This window comes from Alternaria alternata, assembly GCF_001642055.1.
Source record: "Alternaria alternata strain SRC1lrK2f unplaced genomic scaffold CC77scaffold_23, whole genome shotgun sequence".
Classification (NCBI taxonomy): domain Eukaryota; kingdom Fungi; phylum Ascomycota; class Dothideomycetes; order Pleosporales; family Pleosporaceae; genus Alternaria; species Alternaria alternata.
In genome coordinates, this window is record NW_017306212.1 from 382,560 (window position 1) to 403,178 (window position 20,619).

The window sequence follows — 20,619 nt, forward strand, 5'->3', positions numbered from 1 at the left end:
AGGTTCTTTGCAGGATGGCAGCCGCACGTGGGGAAAACTGGTCTTTACTAAGCGAGCAGGCGCCATTCAACGTGGGGTCCTCGTCCTTTTAGGAAAGGAAGTTACAAGAGGTGCATACCGCCATTGTCAATTCTACACGCCAACTAAGCACCATTGAATGGGTTTTCACGATACTTTGTGTCTGGATTTCAAGAGCGGGCGGCTAGCTTTGTTGCTCTGGTTGAGGCTCAATCCTTCCGTTGATACGGATAGGTTGCTTTCCACAGAAGTGCTGCAACTACATCAAGCTAGTCTCGCGCGTTCGGCGTCATCACTCCCCGACTTCCCCTCTTGGCTGACCCTCAGTCCTACGTATTCGCATCCACACGGTTGCCCACCTTAAAGATTTGCACGACACGATACCTCCACCAAGAGTATCCAGTGCTGAGTCGAGTCGGATCAATCCGTCCGTCCAATCTAGGCGAACGCTACAATGTTATAACGCGTGTAGACGTGCCCGCTTGAGACCCGCTCCTACATGGGTCTACTATGTACAACGTCTATCAAAAAGGATCGCTCCCAGCAATTTTCTGCAAGGGTTGGCCGAGTAAACAGCACCGAGATCTATTTTTCGCCTACTGCAATAGAGCGAAACAGGAATATGCCATTTCTGGACCGATGATCCTTAACAAAAAAATGCATTGTTATTAGTTAACTACATTTCCTAATCGTATGCTGTTGTAGACCGCAGCACAGTAGAAGACTTACGATCTCAGCGTTCTTAGTTTCTTCTATTGCTGTTGTTGATAAAACAAGGAAGTGTTTCGGTCTTTGCAAGTGGAACGGCATGCAGATGTCTCGAGAAGTAAGAGGTAAAGTCTGGATTGTTAAACTTATATACCTGATTTTCCAACGAGCTCGTTGCTCTAGAAGAGTCGAACTTTTCCCTTCGATTTAAATGCAGCATACTCCTCAGTCAGCAGGCTAAGACTCAATGACTCGCGTTGGTTGCAAAGTATACTGTAGTAATCAGCATCAGATCTTGCATCGTGTGGATATGTATGGGAGCGTATATTGCTTCACGTGTCGCCGCGTTTCTGGGATATGTGAAGTCACCAATCATAATCCCGATCTTGATTTGGTAAACAGTGATCGGTAGGTAGTGAATAGTAGAGGACTGGTGGTGTGTGAGGGAGTTTGCTTCAAGGCCAACGGGAGCTGTGAGCAGACAACGTTTATAAGATGAGGCAAGTATAGGTTCTACTTGATGAGAAAGTGGTGCGTAGGGGTCAAGGTGAGCCCTGGGTTACGATCAACCATAGAATTCGTCACAATCAAGGTACTAGGGGTATATGAACATCACGGCGACAATCACCAAGTATTTGATCGAATGCTCAAAAATGATGCCAAGAAAAAGAATTTTGTAGTCGACTGATATACGTCAACATCACGAAGTGGCAGCAAATGATTGATGCATCAATGCTGCTGTCTTCGTTACGAAACGATCCATTCAACAACGCCAGTACCAATGCGCGACACTCAGCAGTACCCACTCGCTGAAAGTCACTTTCACATCTAACCCCTCTTCCTAGCCTTCTTCGCCCGATCATAGGCATTCTTCTCCCTGCCCTCTTCACCCTGGATCTCTGCCACAAGCCTCCGGTACTTGGTCTCGTAAGCTTTGTCCTTCTCCTTCTTCTCCTTGAGCGTCTCTCTCGCAATGAAGTTGGCGTCCTTGCGCAACTCCCTGAGTGCACCTTTCCTCTCGCGCTTGTACTCCTTCTGCAGCTTCTTGGCCTCTGAGCGCTCCTTATCAGGGTCATAGTGGCGGTTGGGATCGAAGGATTCTTCGAATTTGGGAATACTGGATTTGATGGGTAGGGGACGGTGATGGTGTAGGAGAAGGGGTCGCCGTTTGGAGCGTGCAAGGGATATCCGGGCACGGAGGTTCTGGTAGGTAGACGTCTGGTTTGCGGACTTGAGGGGTGCAAGTAGCGGGCTGAAGATCTCGATGAACGCGGATGAGGCACTCCAGAGTTCGGCGGCAGTGATGACGTTCTTGCTGTGCGCTGCCAGGAGAGCGGGCGTGGCGTGCTCTGATTTGAGGGCAAGTCCAGTGTAGCGTACAAACTCAGGAATGTATCGCTTCGATAGTCTTTGGTATTGCAGACATAGCGCACCAACGAAAGCACCTGTTGCAACATCTGTAGTAGAAGCAGGCGAGGTAAGTCCCATCCAGCGAGCCATGAGGGTGACGGCGGGAGTGACGACCTGGTGGAAGTGATCAGAAGTGGGGAAGATGGATCCAATAGCAGAAAGTAGAGCCAGATCACCTGGTGTTGGGTCGTTCGAAACCTGAAGCTGCTTCAAATGTTCTCGGAATTTGGTAGCAATCTGAACCGGGTATGACCGCGACATGGAATGGATATGACGGATGATCGCTTCAATCACAGCCAGGGACACAGCTGGCGTCTGGTTTGATAGGTAGGAGACATGATCAATGAGCGCACAAGCGAAGTCGGCAAGCTTGTTCTTGTTGTCCGAATGCAGTCCAGCATGATAGAGCGCACGTATCCTCTGGATGACGGTGGAGGTATCGTTGGGGGTAACATCCTTGAAGACACTCAGTAACTCCTCATGAGTCCGCGGACATTTGTAAGTAAACGCCAACTTGGACGAAGGCTCAACACCGAGAGTGAGGACGCCGTTAACAGCCTTGGGTTGCTCTTTCCGCTCCGGCATGACGTGCTTCAAGAAGTCTGCGTCCTCCTCGTCCATGGCCATTGTGTCGTCGATTGCAGAGCCAGCATCAGACTCATCGTCGGACATATCGGCTTCTGAGTCGGTAGCAACAAGGTCATCGTCCATGATGAAGTCGTCCTCGTCTTCAACGCCGTCGGGTCTCAGTTGGCCTGGCGCTTTTAGTCCGAACTCGGCAGCATCATCTGGCAGGCTGTCGTCATCTTCGTCTTCATCAAGCTCCTCGATACCGTTTTTGCGTGGTTCTTCGTCATCGCTGACAGGCTCTCCGTGCATTCTCTTCATGCGCTTCTGCTCAAGTTCCTTCAAGCGATCTGCCTCTTCTCTAGCCTTCTCTTCTTCCGTCTTTGTTCGTTCTGTCGGCTTCGCTCGCGAATCTTGCATCAGTTGGCGCACACGTGTATCGTACTCTCTGTCCTTGTCTTGCTGTGTAGCTCCAGCTAGAAGTGCAGCGCGGTCGGCGTTCATGCCAAATTCGTTGACCTGAGGGTCCTTGGGCTTCTCAGGCTCGGGCTTCTTGTTGATGTGTCCTCGTAGAGCGGCCAACACGTCATTGAGGTCCTTATCAAGCTCGTCTCGTAGCTCATCGTCGTCCTCTTTCTGTGCTTGACGCTCGTATTTATGCTGCTTCGACTTGGCCACAACCTCCTTCATGACCTCTGCCTTGCTTTTCTTCCTCTCTGGCTGATCCGCAGCCGCGTCGCCATCCACATCGCCATCCTCATCGTCTCTCCGCCTCTTCTTCTTCAGGAAGCCATCTTCGCCGTCACTTGACCCAGCAATGCTTGCCGCATCATAGTCTTCCTCTCCAATCTCATCGTCAAAACGGAGAGACTGTCCACCGTGGGTGAGCTCAACCTCGTCAGCATCATCCTCAAGGTCAAACACATTCCCGCCCCTCTTGCGCTGTTGTTCCCTCTCAAAGCGCGCCATCTCACGGTCCTCCAGACTCATTGTCGGGTCATCTTCACCTATCCGCCTATCGAGGATACCTCCGACCTTGTTCTTGCGATGCATCTCTGGAAGCAGCGACTTCCTACGTGCCTCCTCGCCTGCGCTCTTGGTGACGCCGGGTCTACCGAGGATCTTCTTGGGAGCATTCTCGGCCTGCGCAGAGACATACTCATGCTTGTGGGGGCGCGCAAGGTGCTTGAACTCGAAAGGATTGAAAGATTCGCGAATTGAGGCGAGCGCAGAGGCTTTCCGTTCGTGGTGGTCGGCGTTCTTGGATTGCGACTTCTTCTGCTTCTTCGACTTTTGCGGGCCGGTGATGCCTTGTTCGCGGAGCGAGGCCTTTAGCCGCTTCAGCTGTGAGGGCGGCATGTCTGTGACTATGTCGAGGCCCGGAGACCTGTGAGTAGGGTGTTCGGCGCTGAGAGAGCTCGTGGGCGACACGAGATGGTCGGCTTGAAATTATTTCCCAGACCAAGATTTCGGCATGGATGGCCCCTGTCTAGCGCCACATCCCTGCAGCCCGCTCCCCACTTTCACGCGCGACGGCCGTCACGGCGCAAGTGCATTCACGACCGCAGCATGTCTCCAAGCCTCGTTGCCATATGCCTCACACCATGACCAAACACACCTCGATATGGCATCCAGCATCCCCGACCTCTGGCTCTGGCTCGGCCTCGGTACAGACCCCTCTCACCATCGACCAACCCAGCCCCACTAACCCATCTTCCAGGCGTCTTCACATTCATAGCCGTCCAGCAAGTCTCCCACGGCCTCCAAAACATGTGCACCCTCACCGAGATCCGAAACCCACAGAACATCCCGCAACAACGGCGTACCATCCCCTCCGGCCCGCCCACCCACCAAGAAGATGCCATCAAGACAAGTTCTCTCTTGACACTGGCGACAAGCCACAACAACGATATCCGCGCCTCCGCTACAAAGATCCTCTGCACGCGATTCTACGCTTCCAAATCCGCCAAAGACCTGCTCATTAAGGATCTGTACTGTGCAGATGGAGAGGTGTTGCATCGCGCGCAGTTGGCGTTCAATCTGTTAGGCGATATGGGTGTCTGGAGAGACGATTCTTTGTTGCCAAACCATGGGTTCAGGTGGGATGTCGTCCAGCCTAGAATGGGCGGTGGCTCTCAGGATGAGGTGAGGAGGAGACGAAGAGAGGCCATGGTGATAAGTGACGGGGACGGGCTGATTGGACATGATGATGTTTACATGAGGGATCCAGAGAGGGAGGAAGAGCAAAGTGATGACGGTTTGTTCGTTTCCTCTTGAAGTTGCCGACTTGCGGACCGGATGCGGAACATGGATTGTGATACCCCTATTGTGTTAAGATTATGAGCGTTTGATATAAATCTATTGCTGCTTCAATGTTCTGCCCAACTGTAATGGCGCATATCACTCTCAACTTCGTCTATCGTCCGTCCTCACTCCGTCCAAATCCTCTGAACCCTCCCACATCCCTCCTGAAGAACTTGCCAATGTTCTTCAAATTACTCTCCAGGTTCGCGCCTCCATCCGCACCTCCAGCCTGCTGCTGACCCGGCGCAGGACTACCGAATCGATCAACACCATCCCTTGCGGCATTGACGAGCATGTTACCCAAGCCTGCTGCGTCGAACCTGCCCCCACCAAGACTCGGTGTTCCCATCGTGCCCATGACGCTTCCTGCCGTACTTCCAACGCTACCTGCAGCCTGGATCTGCAGTGGCGTAAGGAAGGGCGAGTTCTGCACGAGGTTTTCGTGGTTGGGCGATGCACGGAAGGCAGAGAAGAGGTCGAGAAGCTGAGTTTGCTCAGCCTTGCGGATGCCCTTGAGATCAAGAATCTTGCGGAAGTTGGTGTCGGATTTGTCGGCAATATGGATAAGGTAGGCTTGCACGAGGGCTTCTGGCGGCGAAGGACGAACTTGCAACGTTTTGAGAAGAGGGTCGATCTTGGACATGGACTGATTTACGCGTTTGATGAAGCTTTGGCATAGTTAGTAGTGTGTGGGCGCAACTCGGAACTGACTTGAGTAACATACCTTGCCGGTGGCGCTGTACCAGGCTCCTCATTGAGGGTAGGGAGCTCCGTGAAACCCTTCTTCAGCACGTAGGAATCCAGCAGCATTTGCTCCGCTCCAACTTCGGAGATTGGCTTGCACTGCATTATGTTCGCAATGTACGTGGAAGCCATAAGATCGACAAGGTTGTCGCTGAAAGCTCGCGCATACTGCTGCTTGTGGAGATGCTTCAGGATCTCTCCAGATCTTTCCTTTACGTTACGCAAAAGTTCAGCCACATAACTACTTTGGTCGCCAACACTCTCGAGCTTTGCCCAAGGTGTATTTCGCATCTCCCTCCAGCTAGGTTCGCACGCCATCTCGACTTTTCGAACGAGCATTCGGACTGTGGCACTAGCGATACCCATGAAGGCATCAGCCTGACTCTGCAAATCAACCTTTTCCTTAAAGTCCTCGTCTATGCGGCCTCTGATCTTCTCCTCCAGTTGGTTGCAGGTCATATAGCAATAATCTGCAGTGTTGAGAATGAGGACAGCGTCTTCGACGGAAGGTCCTTGAGCTCCTGCTTTCTCGCTAAGAAAATAGTAGAGCACCTGTTGCCCGTACTGATCCAGGTACTTGGCAAAGGTCATGGATAGCTCCTGTAACCTCGTTCCAGTCGAAAGCTTAGCGCACTGTGCCAATGTCAAACGATAGAATTGGAACAGCTCTGTCGATGAGGGTATCACAGCTTGAGGGGAGAAATCCTCCTCTGGGTTTCGGAGGGGTTGTTGCCGGTACTTTGGTATGAGATTGGCGAGTTGCCTATAAAGTCAGTCTCGCGATGACCAGGTAAGTGTGTGTAACATACTTGTCTTGAGATTCGACCCAGAGGCTCATGTAGGGTTCAAAAGCCTCGGAGATGGCCTGACTAAAGCCATGCGACCGGTCGTCCTTGGAGGCTACTGTGTCCATTGAAGAGCGAGACTGCACAGAGTAAGCATGTAGTTCGATATGATAGCCTGTCTTCACAAACCTCATTAGCGAACCGCCTTTCTAAACTGTGTTCAAAGTCAAGTGTCTCCTGCAAGCACGAGAGAAGCAGTTCGACATCCAAACTCTGCCCATCGCCTCTCCGCACAGACTTTTGTAATATGGACTTGAAGTCTTCACGGGTTCCTTCGCAGAACGAGTTGGCCAGCATCTCATTCACCCGCCAATAGGCCGGGAAGATGGAGGCATGTTCGACGTCGTATGTCTTCATCATCCGGTTGAACCAGCTGTATCTTCGTCCAATATTGTCTAATGATCCAGCCTGGTACCATTAGCGTGCTATCACCATGAGCGAACATGGGTGGCTCACTTCATCGTTGCCCCGGAAGACCTGGCGATACTCGCGCAGCTGCGTGTTGCAATACCAGTTGATGAGCCTCGTGCGGGCATGTTCTCCGAGCGCATCGATAACCAGACAGGCTTCCGCGAGCATGGCCTTTCGTGACGCCGTTTCCCCCTTGGCGAATGTCACCTCGAAATCCTCGCAGACCTGCTCCAGCAATTCGCCCTGTACGTCCGCCACATTGCGACTCAAGGTTGCAATTTGGTCTATAGAGCGATAACTCTTGAAGTGTGCCACAAGTTGTATCACAGCCTGCAACAGTTGTGCGCATTCCCTGTACTGTCGCGACTTGCTAAGACTCCGTAATTGTTCGTAGGCTGTCGTCAACATCTGAAGTCGCTTCAACGCCGTCATAGAGAGCGTCAGGTTCTTCTTTGTGCTATCCAAACGCTTTATGTCTGCAGTCATCTCGGTGATGGTCTGTTCTGTCTGCATGGCCCGCTCCCGGACGCTCTCAATCTTCTTGAAGAGATCAGCCAGCTCTGCCTTTGCAGCCTGTATACGCTGGACGCTGTCGGCGTCTGAGCTAGACTGGGAGGCGACGATGCCGGCAATGTCTTCGTCAAGGTCATCCTGGTAGTTGCGAAGGGCGTCGGAGGTGGCAGAGACGGAGGAGAGCGTGGCGGGGTGGGAGAAGAGGGCGTTGAGATGGTCGATGGGATCGTAGTCAGCTGCATTGAGCGTCAGCGCCGGATCCATGCCTGTGATTGACCTTGGGACGGCGTACTAGATTCCAGCGAGGTGGAAGGTGCAGGCATATGGTTCGGCGGGAGTCCGCATCAATCGCATGCGCCCGCGGTACACGGTTGCAATCGTTGCAGCGGCGGGCAAGGCACGTTCAGGGTACAAGGCGAAGAGAGGCACGTCTCGTATTCTTCGGGAAGCAGTATGTGCGACGTGGTGTTATCGGCAATTCTGCGATCTTCTTCATGCTTCAACGAGACAACATCCCACGCACCCCAGCCCTCAATCAAGGGTCTGAGGGTCCAAGCTCGTCGCGCTAGAGTAGCTCTTGCGTAGGGCAACATCACCATCGAACACACACGGAGCACAAACAGCAGCTTTCAGACACAACAGGACGCATCAAGATGTTTGGATGCTACATAGTCTCAAGTTACAGCCACGTAGCTTCTATTGCGGGAACAGACCTAGGAAGCCATTATACACCAGACTGCGATCCTTCTGAGTGAGCGAGCTTGCGTCGCCTGTACCGGTCCAATAGAAGAGTCCACCTAGTCCGTTTTGTCGCACATAGTTGGCCTTCATTCTGACAGTTTGCGGGGTATCGTATGTGACTAGCCCTCCGTCACCACCAATACAGTAGGCTGCGCCCAGCTGCTCGTCTACGTGCTCTTCCGCACCCGGACGGGGCAAGTCTCGGTACTCGAAGGTGCCCTCCTCTCCTGCTTGCCCGGAGAACGAGTGACCTATACCACGGGTTCCGGTGAAACTTCGGCCGTATGCTGGCACCCCCATGACGATCTTGTGTCTTGGGACACCTTGCTGCATCATGTAGGAGACAGCTGAGTGGCAGGATATTGCGGCTTCGGGACTGTGCGGAATGTGTGGTGTGAATAGTTGAGCTTGATGACCACACTTTTTCACCCAAGGCCCGCTGTAGTCATAAGCCATGAGGTTGATCATGTCCAGATAATGCGAAGCGTGCGCCAGGTTGATATGCTGAAGGGCCCATTCGCCTGCTGGAAGTGCTGAGGAGAGGGTGTATTGGGGCGCCGGCAAGTACTGACGGAGTGTGGCCAGAAGAGCGATGTAATCCCTGCCTTGGCTGGCATCTGCAGGGTGTTCCCAGTCGACTGTTGCCCGTTCAGTAAAAGTATCGCCATTCTGGATCAATATACTGACTGTCGATGCCATCAATACCAAATTGTTGTACCAATGCCAATGATGTCTGAGCAAAACGCTCACGGCAGGCAGGGTCTCTAGCAACACCCGCGAAAGGCTCACTGCCTTTCCCACCACCGCCAACAGATAACACAACCCGTAGTCGGGTATACTTTCGCTTCAACAGGGCGAAAGAGTTAAGACATCCTTTTGCTGCAGGAATGTCGTCAGTGCCTGGGACATCGATTTGAGCATCCGCCCATTCATCACTTAGCTGTAGAGTGAGTCAGTTAGGGAAGCTTCGATGCACCTGATGTACCTACATATACAGTTCCATCGTCTTTTACCCTGTTGCCATGTTAGTCCATGTATTTAGTAACCATCTCCAGTGATTAGCGTACCAGGCAAAGGCGTAGAAGACATGCGAAATGACATCGTAGTTCAGCGATACAGGTGGCTGATCGCGATAGATGCGCCAGTTAGGATAGTAAACTCCGTTCCAATACATAGCTTGCAGCGGTGTGGAAAAGGTGGTGTCGTGACCAGGCGGGTTGAAGTAGTCTCGGCTCATTTTCGGTCGTCGTAAGCTATGGCTTAGCTGTGGCTAGCTTCCTGCACGTCAGAACACCCTGCAGGTAAAGGCCGGCAGCCGGATCGTAAAGGGTGAAGGCTGAACGGATATCGGAAGCTCTTTGTCGTGTTAGGGCTTGAGGTATGGCCTTGGTAATGAGGATCGGATAGGTGTGCATGTAATACAATGGCAGGAGCAATATGTACCGATTATCTGTGCGACTTGGAAGATGATTGAGGAAGGAAAGCGAATGAATGGCTTCAGGTAGTCGAGGATAATTCTGGAACACATCCTGCTTGTATGTAAATATAAATGAAGGCTATCAATAGTGGCGCCAGAAGCCATCGGTGATGCAATGTCTTTGATGATCGCCTCAAGGCCAAAGGACCGCGCAGCCATCCTAGAACGAACGAAGGCTCCTATGCGTGACTTGCTATAGCGGCTCTACTACAGATTAGACGGTGAAGCCCAGTTTGGCAACTGATGAGCTACGGATTCACACTAAGGTTGTGCCACCAAGCATCATTGATCGTAGGAGGCAGGCCTGGGGTGCGAACGAAGCCGCAATTTCCTGAATATTCCGGCGTCGTAATGTGGACCCTAGTGCTTCAAGAGCAAACTGCTCGAATCCACCCGAAATGGTTCGACTCTACCCCAATGCAAGATTATGGTAACGCGAAGATGATTGTTAAAGCAAGATCAGTGCTGAGCCGAAATAGCTTCTCAGTGGGTTGCAGAGTGACAGGTAGGATACTGACTGCTAATTACACGGCCAGGAACGTTCTTCCGGACATTGTGGAGAGAAGGCATCGCGAAATCGGCTAGAAAGATACCTAGGTAGTAGCCAAGAAGCATCAGACACCATGTTGCAGGAGTGGTGACCGAATGCAAAACCAGCCCCGCATGGGATGAAAATCCGGAAACGATCATGGCTGACTGCGAACACGTCGATGAAGACGCTCACATGTTGCAAAGCGTATCGACGGGCCGTGAATAGTGAAGCAAACATGGAAGAGCGTCTCCATGCGTGGGGTTCCAGGGTTGCATCAGCTGTAAACATCGGTTCGACGGCACGTTGGAAATGCAGATGCAGTGGGTAGATCAGGGTAAGTCAAAATCAAGCGGGATGTAGCCGCCATGTAAGACGTTTCTGGCAAGGTGCAGTTGTGGATACGGGAGTAGACGGTGATCGCCGTGTCGAACAAAGAACCTTGGAAGTCCGCACCTTCTCTTAGCGTCCACGTGAACTCGCGTCCTTGGATCTTGGCAGTGATGCTGCGCATCTTCTAGCGTTTGCGACGTCACATCAACAGCGTAGAGCCACAATTTTACTCTCTATACACATCGTGTAGCGCTCACTTCTATAAGACGGCTGAAGCGTATTCGTCTACAACGCGCCACGATGACCGAGGTTATGAACTCCGCCCCAACGCCAGCACCCGAACCGAAACCCGTAGAAAGCCAGCAACCACAATACACGTTCAAATTCAGCGAGTTTCTGCGACGCGAATATCGCTTTGGCCTTAGTCCTGACCGCCCGGTATGCAAGGCATACCTCCAGGGTCACTGCCCGGATGGCAATAGGTGCCCAAACAAACACAATGTCTCTTCATCCTACAACAAGTATGTGAATCTAGTGGTAAAGCATACACCACCTCTTAAGCTAACACGGCTCAGTCTAGTATGCAAGCATTGGTTGCGTGGCCTATGCAAGAAAGGCGAAACATGCGAGTTCCTTCACGAGTACAACCTACGACGAATGCCCGAGTGCTCCTACTACGCCCGGACACAAACGTGCTCCAATGGAGACGACTGTCTCTACCTACATATCGACCCCGAGGCGAAGCGCCCCTCATGCCCACACTACGATAGAGGCTTCTGTCCGCTTGGGCCATACTGCGCGCTCAAACACAACAAGAAGGAGAAGCTTTGTCCCTTCTACCTCTGCGGCTTCTGTCCCGAGGGTAAGAACTGCAAGTACGGTGCACACCCAAGGTTTCCTGCCGATCTCAAGAAGCCTGAGGTCCGTGTGGAAAAGAGCCCTGAGGAGCTTGAGGCCGAGCGAATAGAGCGCGAACGCGAGATGATGAGAAGAGAGGAGGAGGACCGTGAGCGTGACGAGAGGAACGGTCATCAAGGTGGCCGCGGTTTCAGGGGCAACTGGGACCGCAAGAAGCGTGGAAGAGGAAGGGGTAGAGGTGGCAGGGGACGAGGAGACTATTGAACGGCTAATCCTCTGCTCGTTGAAACTCCAGAATAATACCAGAACGCACTCGTTCTGTGCGGCGACTGAACATTGCACCGAGCTTGTGCTGGGTTCAAGCCAAAGAGTGAGAGAAACAGAAAGGATAATGATACCCCCCAGGCTCAGTCCTGGTATTAAGCGCTGAGTAGTCGGGGCTTCGACGTGAATGGTCCCCAGTGACATCGGTCTGACACCCGAGTTGAAATTCAAGAGGCAGATGTACACAGATGATTTTAGGATGATGGTCACAACGAGAAAGCACAGTAGGGTCAGGGCGTGAGCCGACATAACGGGTACGGTATAAAGTATTACTACTATATTATTCTTCATGACGACTGCTCGCGACAGGCTTGACAACCATTTTTGATCGACGTTAACCTCCTGTCAACGAACTTGATGAATGTGATGGCGTTTCATCGCTACATTACATGTGAACTACATCGAATCAGATCGTGGTGGAGGCTTTGAAGTTCTCTTCCAAAAAGAGACCGATATGCAGGAGTGGACGCCAATACAATTTTGTTGTTTGCGTATCTCTTTTGTTTAAACTTTGACCATGCTGCTAAATTGCCCGATGTCAAAGGCGTGCCTGCAATGAGACGATCGATAGCCCGAATGAAGATTCGTTCCGCCTTAGCGTACCGCCCAGCACTCAGTGCTAGTGCAACGGCTTCGAGGAGTAGACCAACCCCAACACCATTTCCCGCAACTCAGTTTTGACTGCGTTTCTTCCACATTCACTGCACATCATTCGTTCTGCGCATGCTAGTTGCCGTCTCTTAGCAAATCGGCCACCACGAGCTTGCAAATACTTACATGTCTACTTGGATACCCACTAGTAGCGTGCAGGTGGTCTGGCGACATCACATCGAACTTTCCATTATTATCTCGAACGGCGCTTGCAACTTCACATCCTCGGTGTCGATGATGAGCAGTTAGTGGGCTACCGCCGTCCCTACGCTCGCCATATCCCCTCATATCGCAGGCTTCACTGTCTCACGTTTAGAGCCGGCGAGAAACGTTCTATTTATCCTTGGAAATCCTACCAGAAGCTCCGGACACCTATCGCAGCCATCCATCATCTTCAGAAGCGAGCTGCGCTTGCCAGAGGAAGAACACATATGACCCTCACGGCGCTTCAACTCTCAGCATGTGTTGAATATACACGCTGTGTCTGTCGTCTTGTTGGGGTTCAATTAATGTTGTGGTTGTACAGATTCCTCCTTGATGTCGGGGGCGCAGGCCTTCTACCAGTGGCTTTGCAACTCCACCACCCTTGAAGCTTTGACTGCAGCTATATGGGCGTCTGCCCCCGCACCTAAGCTACGAAAATCAAATCAGAAAACACCGTTCATTGCTGCAGCCTGAGACAACTTGTCCATAAGCGCGAGTTAAGCACCACACCTCTTTTGTGGATCATCCGGGGACCAGATTCTGACGAATGCTGGGCATCACGGTGACGGTTTCTTTTGTCTTCATGCTTCCCAAGCTGACCACCTTAGCATCTGACAGGCGAACATTTACGCAGATAATGCAGTTTATCTTTGTGGCTCGCTGGGTATATAGCCTTACAGCGCGACGTTGGATTCCAATACTGCAGAGGCGCATCGACCCAAACCCACTCAACGAAGTTCGATCTACATCTTTTGTTACTTTCAGGCTCTTGGGCAATATCATCTAGTACTCTCTTAGCATCTCCCCAGACGTGCACTTTTCTTATCGTTTCCTAGCAAGATCTTGTTTTTTGGCGAATCCGTTTTCGCATCCCAACCACTTTCTCTGCTTTTCTTCATTCCTCGGATCTCCAAAAGTCGTAATCATTCTCTCCAGTCCACCGGGGAAATGGCGACCGCAGCCAATTACGCGACATTGCAGCAAACACCCGCCTCGGCACCACGAGCCGTAGCGAACCCAGGCAATCATCCAACACTACACAACGAGGGTTATCCCAGGCTCGCCTTCTTTTTATCGCAGCACACCAGATATCTACATCTGCGAAGATTTTCCGCGCTTGCGATCCGCCTTCTGCTCTATCGTCAGCATAGGTTGATGGGGCTGGAGAAAGACCTCTTGCATCTTGAAGATCGCGATGCTCAGTTCGATCCCGACTTCTTGAAGAATTTTGCCCGTATCGACGCAGAATACAACACACCTGTCATCGTTCGAGAAAAGACCCAGGGCAGACTATATGAGAAGCTCCAGAATGAATTAAAGGAATATGGTAAGCAGATCATTGCTGCAGTCGACGTAGATTGACCAAAAACAGAGGAAGCCCTTCTAAGATTCAATCGCCTTGCTGGTAAAGGCTACGATGCTGCGGAGCTTCGTGACTTCCAGGTTTTCTTAGACCGGAATGATCTTTTGGGACTTGATGCTGCAATTTGGGGCTCTCAGAACGATCCCGAAGGCCATGCATCTGACATATACCAGGTCGTAGATCGATCAAGTCCCAGTACGATAAGTAGGTTTTTCCGGGATAAGTTTGTCTCGTGGGCTCCGTACTTTCCAGACTGGCTCTGGGTGCTATTGACCTGGTCCAAAAGACCCCTGGACATCTTTGGATGCCGCAATTTCAGCGAGCACCGAATTGAGGTGATAACATTAACGATCGGGAATCTCACAGCCTCGTTGCTCATATATGCGGCCGTCACGTCCTTGTACTTCACAGCTGGACGAGCGTCCAGCATCGCAGGGGTTGTTATTACATCCGTAACCATAACCGCTTGTAGTCTGTTGTTTCGTAATCAGCAGTTCATCTCTATGCTTGCGACGTATGTAGACCCTCCATCTCTCTTTTGAAGACTTACTTACGATGTAGGGTATGTGCCGTACTCGTGACGTTGCTGCTCAACGATAAGCCCGAACAATGTCAGTCGACCCAGACCGCTACGCCTTGAGCAAATATTCCGCATGCAGCAGGGTATGTATCGATCTGGCCATGGTCATCATGCAAGAGTACGTACTGGCGCGGCGCTGGCAGTTATCACCGGAGGCCGTAATACACAGACTGTGCTAACTTCTCGAAACATAGAACTAATAAGTACTGCTAGGTCACAACGATATGTTATCTGAGCTATCCAACTAGCAACATTCGGACCAGGCAGGAATCCGATTGGACTTAAGTTGCGGTCTATTTCAGCCTAGGGTATTATGCGCTAGACCTACATTGGCCGCCATGGTAATACTTTACCAATACCGAAGGGACATGGCACACAGACAGTGCACTGCCAAGTTCGGAGTCTTAACGCACGTGGGTACGGAATGACTAATTTGCGTTCAGTGACTAGCGGCTACGACTTTGCTACAGTTCTCTCTGGGCCCAGAAAAGTGCTCGATCGGCTGATGTACGCTGATTCAACACCATATCTGCATCACTTGCATGCTGCGCCCGATCAGCCTTATATGCGCTCATGGACTTGACGTTCTGCCAAGATAGAGCGGTGGCTGTTGAGTGGTATGCAGGCATCGAGCGTTGAGACAATGCGAAGTCGAAGCATTGCTTGAGACTCCAAGTTACCATAACTTTCACGTCCCCGGAGCCTTTGCTATTGCCGCGCAGAAGCCCTGGACTATGAAGAAGACACTTTGCGTTGGCTGGTCGCGAGACCACTTGGAGCTATTGCATGACGGAGCATCGTGCCTTGACTGCTTGAGGCTGACCGGCCATGCATGCCGCCTGCGCGTATCAAAATTCCACGTAGAACTCGCACAACTAGTCTTCTTGGTCGGACAGGTAACGCACATCGTCAGACTATAAACCTTTGGATTAGCCCCCCAAGTTGTCCAGCCTTCGGTCATTCGTATCGCAAGAACTTTATCAAGATCAACTAGCTCGACAAAGGGACGATGTCCTTCAATACACAGCCCCACGACTCTACGATCGTATGGCACAAGGATGGTACGAATACCTCATCCTTCTCAAACGCTCTCTTGGATCCGTACTGAGACTACCGCACAGCTTTGGAGAAGGGCAACACATACGCAGATAAATGCGCAAAGCGAGAAAGGGACATGCGACAGGCGCATGAAGCGCACGAGGCTGCGTCAATCCTCTATCACGACTCTTCGAATAGCCCTCCAACACCACAACAACAACAGCCCACTGCAACGACTAGCCAACATCAAACCACACAGTCGAACCATCAGGGCGTTCAAGGCACCTCCTCCGGCTGCTCTTAAGCATCTCACGATCGCAGGCGTTTATTGCTTTTTGCGGCGGGCCACCGCGGTCCTCGGAGGACGTGCCACTAAATCGGACCTGTCGTTGCGAGTCAGAAATCTGACCGGTGAAACAGTATTCGGAGGAAGCGAGAGCAAGGGTAAAGATACGGTGATGATGATCGCCGTTGTGCCGAAAAGTGATAGCGGAATCGTCTGGGCCAACGGTCTACTGTTTCGAAATCTCCAGCGGGACAGCATTTGTTTGTCGTTGTTACCAAAACCAATCAATTCCAACACCTCACAGGAGTCTGCCAATACGTAGCAACATAAACTCATCGCCGTCCACACCCGCATCTTCGGATTCTGTCCTGGTGACGCTGTTGTGTGCCAGACAAGCCTCAAATCTCGCTTAACAGGCCGTTGAATAGGCCTGTTAAATCTCCGCCCAGAAGGAGGTTGGAGGATTTTTGAGAATTCGCCGGGAAAAGTCGAGGCCCGTTACTGCTCGCGAGGTGGACCATGCGCTCTACCGATCGCAAGGGACTCGCCCTAGCCTTGGGGTCTCCATGAAAGGAGATCTGACACCTTCGTAGTGGCATCCACATCTCTTTCTACAAGCGCGCTAAAGGGCATGGTGTCTGTGAGTCCATAATCAGAAGTGACCCTCGGATCCTGTGGTGTCCGGGGTTCCGTACGCAGAACTCAACAAGCAAACGTAGAGGTGGATGTGGCATCTGGGGTATGTGTAGAGCTCTGACACTTGCGGTGCCCGGAAGCCGATCAAGGCCACCAGCAAGACGCGTCGATTGTCTGGTCAGCTTCTTGTTACGTGTGCAAAACGCAACGAGACCTCTCACATGAATGTCACACCCTACCTGAGATTGATTTTAATATCTATACCGCGTCTTTCGTGTCTTTCGTTTCAAGGTGCGCACACATCCCCTCCAAAGTCTTGTAAGTACGGGACCCATGCGCACCGTCTAGATTCTATAGGGTATGCATAAGTCGCACTAATATGATACATGACTTAGTTGAAGAGCAAGACTAAGAACGAGCACAGGGCTTACTCCAACGGTCACTCATCTCCTGAACAACGGCTGCGCTGCTTGAACCTTACCTCGCCGCACTCGTCAATCTGCCGACCGCAAGTACCGCAATCCCTTACCAACCGCACCCACGCGACGATCTCACGAACCCTTACGCATAAATCGCGGAACAAACCATACCGTTGGCTTACGGGAATGCACCAGCGGACGCTTCCGTAACGTTGGAATTGCTTATTTCGACCGCCCGGATTAGTCACTACAAAGAAGCTCATTTCGTCTGAGTTACAACTATCCAGCAGCGACTTCGCATTGTAAAGACGTATCGTGTTTTCTGTCTTGTCAGTACTCCGGGGCAGGAGGAAGAATACCCTTAGCGCGTAGGTTAGTTACAATTCGTACGGTGGTACTCGCTCCGCAGTTGCTGCAGAATGCTTCGACATGCAGGAGCGGAACCCAATGACTTGAAGCGCAGGGCGCAGAGTATGTGAGATGGGTCTGTTCGATGACAGTACTACTGCCTTGTAGATCTGCCAATCTGTGCTTCAGCAAGAACATACTCTATGCGCAGCATACAATAGCTGGAGTGGGTCTTACTCACTCGACTCGTTAGTGGGATTGGCAGGGGCAAAACAAGGCAGCAGTAGGAGGGAGAGTGTGGAAGGTCATACACTGCTATGCTCGTGTATACGTTCTTGGTAGTGAAAGGCCGATATATTGTGAGTTTGTTGCATAGAACACAAGCTGCTGAAAGCGTGGTAGAACCTCTGCTGCATTAAAGGTTGTAACAAAAGTCGATATCTCTTCTTTCTAACATATGTAGATGTCTATAGAATTTGCTTCCTGTGCGACGTAGTCCTTTACATGGTTCCTCCGTCATGACGTCCCCAGATAGAATGTACATTGTGATCGATGGATGGCATCCAACCCTGGTAGGTCTCTGATAGTAAACCGCTGAATCGGTGTCGAGGAAATCGTGTACGATAATAGTGGCGGTGTGAAGGAAGATGCTAGCTGAGAACTAGACTAGAGATGTCAGCAATCTTCTCAGATGTGAACGATTTGTACAGACTGGTGATATACCAAATATTTACTGGAGATTAGTGGCTATCGAGAGACACACTGCATCATTCCCTCGATCACTACTCAACTATCACAATTGGAGCTGGCGAAGTATCAATGGATGACTGTTTGGAGGGATAATCTGAACTCACGAAGGGGTTTCGGTGGGCTGATTGGCACTCTAGTCATAGCTAAGAGTCTCGCGCGTTGAAGCTTTCTGATGTAGTCGGCGTTCGTTTTCGAAAAGTGATAAAGAGTTAGGTGGCTCGATGGTTGGTATGTATACTGAAGATGAGCTCTAGGGATTTGACAAAGGAGTACTAACTAGCAAGGACATAATCCAGCGGTTAGTCACTGTGGCTGACCATATCGGCCCGGCGTGCGGCTCTGATAATACAGAGGACCTATCCTGGAGCTTTGCAATGGGATTCTAACCAATATTTGGGTAAATTAAGGCATTTCACTAGCTGGACCTGGGTGCCGCTATCTGACGGCCCTCCAATGGTGATATTTAATATTGCCAGCTCGCGTTGATGCCTGTGCACATACCTCCCCGCCATGATAAAGTTTAAGACGTTGCCCGATCGGATGCCATGTAAACGGTCGCGCAGGAGGGTTCTTGGCAGAGATTGTTGATCGGTCGTGGTCTTCTCGAGGACCCTAGCGATATCTATCATAGTCGTTCAATTCTTGTTCCATCACCCGATCGACCATTGTGTAGATTTTGTTATGAGGGCGTAGGCATTGAGCGTCAAATGGCAACTTTACACGCCTAAGACCTCTACCTATGAATGTCTTGTATCAACGAGAGAGATGACTTGGTCCGGCCCTGTACTGTCAGTCGGAAATCGGCAGTAAAGTCAAGGTTCACTGAAGGACTTACACCCTGCATTATCACACTGCATGGTGCCTGGTTGGATAAATATTGTGCGGAGAGTTATGCTTTCGGCACAGACGCGTGCACAATGAGATGACAAAGAATGCAGGAAATTGATGACTCCAAACCAGAGTGAAATATTTAAATTAAGAAAGTACCTACCTGAGTAGATACAGGCGACTCCTGATCCTAAACAGTGGCAGACATGAGTACAGAGCAGACCTACTCTTTGGTGTACGCGGGAAAGTACTCGAGCATGGATGAATCGTATCTATATTTAGCTAGGTCAACATTGGTACGCAAGGGTGAAAGAAAGGCCCGATGCCATGCACGAGCCTCAGCGACGTCACAACCGCCACTCGCAATCACTCCCCATCTCTCACACCAACCTTATAGTATCCGTTACTGTCAATCCATACTCCTCGCCCCCACAAATATTCCACCCACGGCAAAGAAGGCGCCTGTGATTGCGAACATGTCACTCCGCTTTAACGTCGGAACGCACAAAATCAATAATGCGGTAAGCATCAATCCAAATGCACCGAGCACAACGATGCGCCATTTCTCAGACTGAATACTGCTGAGAACCCCGAGGCATGCGGCAAAGAATACAGGAACATAGATGCCAGCGAACACATTGGCGACCATAACAATCTTTTCGAGGCCAACAAACTGCTCTGGTGCGGCTCCTTCCTCCTCGGACCGTTCCTTTGAACCGCGAGCGATCCACTTTCGCAGGCGTATGTTGATCGATTTGAGATGACGGATTGCGAAGCTTGTTAAGTGGTCTTGCTGATCTACTTCGCTGGCTTTCAGGGAGCAAGTATCCGCATGCGAGGGGACTTGACTGTATACGGTAGCATCCTCGTTTGTCGGCCCGAAACGACCATCTTGAAATGCTTCTGTATACTCGGAGAAATGTCTGGCCCATATCTCGGGCTGACTAGGCAAGTTGGCAATGGCGTGGGCGAGGGTAAGGTCCTTTCCTGTGTCACTGTTGGTCAGCATATCGCCAAGCGCAACGAGTAGAATGCGACCGACCGTATCGCCTGATCAACTTTTTCAAGTCTTCGATTTTCGACTCCAGTGTTGGATCCTGCTTTTTCACGTAGGTTTGAGGATAGTCCATTAACGTGTAGACGCTGCGAGTCGGAGGTACACTATGAATGTTTGCGACGATCTCGTTGCATTCTCGGATCTTCTGCTCGATCTCCCAATTCTCATTGTATAACATCCAAGACCAGTAATCCAGATATCGACGAAACTTTGCAAGCTCTGGGTCTTGAACGAAATCACCGTATAGTTTTGAGTATTGATATCGGATACCCTGCATCCTATTCGAAGGTCGAGATCCTCTACTCGTTCGTTGGTTCTGGACTAACCAATCGGGAAATTGCTAATCCTGGTTCAGACTGGGCAGGTTGCGGAAGGATTGCAAAAGAGCAGGAGAATGCTGCAACGCCTTGGAATGGATAATTAGGGTAGTCCGAGCCCTGCGAGTCATGGCCCTACTGGATATATATCTTGGACGAGATCTCGTCTTGCGCAAACGTCACTTGTAACCTTCACAGCTGCATTACCGCCTGGCACTTTACGATCCACACGATGACTAGGAAGGATCGAGGGCGTAAGAAGATGAAGGATCCTTCGCCGTATACCGACGTACGTACAACGATGGCTGTTTTCTCCGGGCCAACAATCGTGCGCAAAGAGGGTGTACTGACAACAAATCA

General features: G+C 51.1%; 8 protein-coding genes across 8 annotated transcripts; 4 read left to right on the forward strand and 4 right to left on the reverse strand.

Annotated features, from left to right (window-relative positions):
* Positions 1 to 1,384: 1,384 nt before the first annotated feature.
* Positions 1,385 to 4,139, reverse strand: CC77DRAFT_1024451 (nucleolar protein 14). Its single transcript, XM_018525877.1, has one exon. It carries the CDS (start codon positions 4,060 to 4,062, stop codon positions 1,555 to 1,557), a length of 2,508 nt encoding a protein of 835 aa, XP_018381449.1. The 5' UTR covers positions 4,063 to 4,139; the 3' UTR covers positions 1,385 to 1,554.
* Positions 4,140 to 4,257: 118 nt separating this feature from the next.
* CC77DRAFT_998230 (hypothetical protein) lies at positions 4,258 to 5,090 on the forward strand. Its single transcript, XM_018536531.1, has 2 exons — positions 4,258 to 4,370; positions 4,424 to 5,090. The coding sequence occupies exons 1-2, from the start codon at positions 4,328 to 4,330 to the stop codon at positions 4,978 to 4,980; spliced, it is 600 nt and encodes a 199-aa protein (XP_018381450.1). The 5' UTR covers positions 4,258 to 4,327; the 3' UTR covers positions 4,981 to 5,090.
* CC77DRAFT_1024453 (hypothetical protein) lies at positions 4,792 to 8,135 on the reverse strand. Its single transcript, XM_018525878.1, has 5 exons — positions 7,053 to 8,135; positions 6,726 to 7,004; positions 6,561 to 6,676; positions 5,732 to 6,514; positions 4,792 to 5,675 (listed from the first exon to the last, which is right to left on the reverse strand). Exons 1-5 carry the CDS (start codon positions 7,782 to 7,784, stop codon positions 5,120 to 5,122), a joined length of 2,466 nt encoding a protein of 821 aa, XP_018381451.1. The 5' UTR covers positions 7,785 to 8,135; the 3' UTR covers positions 4,792 to 5,119.
* On the reverse strand, positions 8,030 to 9,739 carry CC77DRAFT_411420 (glycoside hydrolase). The gene is made up of 4 exons (XM_018531613.1): positions 9,329 to 9,739; positions 9,251 to 9,275; positions 8,949 to 9,201; positions 8,030 to 8,899 (listed from the first exon to the last, which is right to left on the reverse strand). The coding sequence occupies exons 1-4, from the start codon at positions 9,496 to 9,498 to the stop codon at positions 8,217 to 8,219; spliced, it is 1,131 nt and encodes a 376-aa protein (XP_018381452.1). The 5' UTR covers positions 9,499 to 9,739; the 3' UTR covers positions 8,030 to 8,216.
* A 995-nt stretch (positions 9,740 to 10,734) lies between these two features.
* CC77DRAFT_972171 (hypothetical protein) lies at positions 10,735 to 12,171 on the forward strand. The gene is made up of 2 exons (XM_018535851.1): positions 10,735 to 11,121; positions 11,176 to 12,171. Exons 1-2 carry the CDS (start codon positions 10,901 to 10,903, stop codon positions 11,720 to 11,722), a joined length of 768 nt encoding a protein of 255 aa, XP_018381453.1. The 5' UTR covers positions 10,735 to 10,900; the 3' UTR covers positions 11,723 to 12,171.
* A 1,414-nt stretch (positions 12,172 to 13,585) lies between these two features.
* CC77DRAFT_1012710 (hypothetical protein) lies at positions 13,586 to 14,640 on the forward strand (the record flags this gene model as incomplete). The annotated part of the gene is made up of 3 exons (XM_018523785.1): positions 13,586 to 13,964; positions 14,010 to 14,514; positions 14,562 to 14,640. 3 exons carry the CDS (start codon positions 13,586 to 13,588, stop codon positions 14,638 to 14,640), a joined length of 963 nt encoding a protein of 320 aa, XP_018381454.1.
* A 1,854-nt stretch (positions 14,641 to 16,494) lies between these two features.
* CC77DRAFT_411834 (hypothetical protein) lies at positions 16,495 to 17,229 on the forward strand. Its single transcript, XM_018531614.1, has 2 exons — positions 16,495 to 16,898; positions 16,965 to 17,229. Exons 1-2 carry the CDS (start codon positions 16,762 to 16,764, stop codon positions 17,167 to 17,169), a joined length of 342 nt encoding a protein of 113 aa, XP_018381455.1. The 5' UTR covers positions 16,495 to 16,761; the 3' UTR covers positions 17,170 to 17,229.
* Positions 17,230 to 19,017: 1,788 nt separating this feature from the next.
* On the reverse strand, positions 19,018 to 20,458 carry CC77DRAFT_412176 (hypothetical protein). The gene is made up of 2 exons (XM_018531615.1): positions 19,928 to 20,458; positions 19,018 to 19,872 (listed from the first exon to the last, which is right to left on the reverse strand). Exons 1-2 carry the CDS (start codon positions 20,217 to 20,219, stop codon positions 19,295 to 19,297), a joined length of 870 nt encoding a protein of 289 aa, XP_018381456.1. The 5' UTR covers positions 20,220 to 20,458; the 3' UTR covers positions 19,018 to 19,294.
* Positions 20,459 to 20,619: the final 161 nt, after the last annotated feature.

Coding starts and splice junctions, on each gene's coding strand:
- CC77DRAFT_998230 (XM_018536531.1), top strand. CDS start 4,328: ATGGCATCCAGCATCCCCGACCTCTGGCTCTGGCTCGGCCTCG. Junction 4,371..4,423: donor CTGGCTCTGGCTCGGCCTCG/GTACAGACCCCT, acceptor CCCATCTTCCAG/GCGTCTTCACATTCATAGCC.
- CC77DRAFT_412176 (XM_018531615.1), bottom strand. CDS start 20,219: ATGCAGGGTATCCGATATCAATACTCAAAACTATACGGTGATTTCGTT. Junction 19,873..19,927: donor AAAGTTGATCAGGCGATACG/GTCGGTCGCATT, acceptor ACAGTGACACAG/GAAAGGACCTTACCCTCGCC.
- CC77DRAFT_1024453 (XM_018525878.1), bottom strand. CDS start 7,784: ATGGATCCGGCGCTGACGCTCAATGCAGCTGACTACGATCCCATCGAC. Junction 7,005..7,052: donor TCTTCCGGGGCAACGATGAA/GTGAGCCACCCA, acceptor TAATGGTACCAG/GCTGGATCATTAGACAATAT. Junction 5,676..5,731: donor GGTACAGCGCCACCGGCAAG/GTATGTTACTCA, acceptor ACTATGCCAAAG/CTTCATCAAACGCGTAAATC.
- CC77DRAFT_411834 (XM_018531614.1), top strand. CDS start 16,762: ATGAATGTCACACCCTACCTGAGATTGATTTTAATATCTATACCGCGT. Junction 16,899..16,964: donor CACCGTCTAGATTCTATAGG/GTATGCATAAGT, acceptor GAACGAGCACAG/GGCTTACTCCAACGGTCACT.
- CC77DRAFT_1024451 (XM_018525877.1), bottom strand. CDS start 4,062: ATGCCGCCCTCACAGCTGAAGCGGCTAAAGGCCTCGCTCCGCGAACAA.
- CC77DRAFT_972171 (XM_018535851.1), top strand. CDS start 10,901: ATGACCGAGGTTATGAACTCCGCCCCAACGCCAGCACCCGAACCGAAA. Junction 11,122..11,175: donor GTCTCTTCATCCTACAACAA/GTATGTGAATCT, acceptor AACACGGCTCAG/TCTAGTATGCAAGCATTGGT.
- CC77DRAFT_411420 (XM_018531613.1), bottom strand. CDS start 9,498: ATGAGCCGAGACTACTTCAACCCGCCTGGTCACGACACCACCTTTTCC. Junction 9,276..9,328: donor GTCTTCTACGCCTTTGCCTG/GTACGCTAATCA, acceptor ACATGGCAACAG/GGTAAAAGACGATGGAACTG. Junction 8,900..8,948: donor TGGTATTGATGGCATCGACA/GTCAGTATATTG, acceptor AACGGGCAACAG/TCGACTGGGAACACCCTGCA.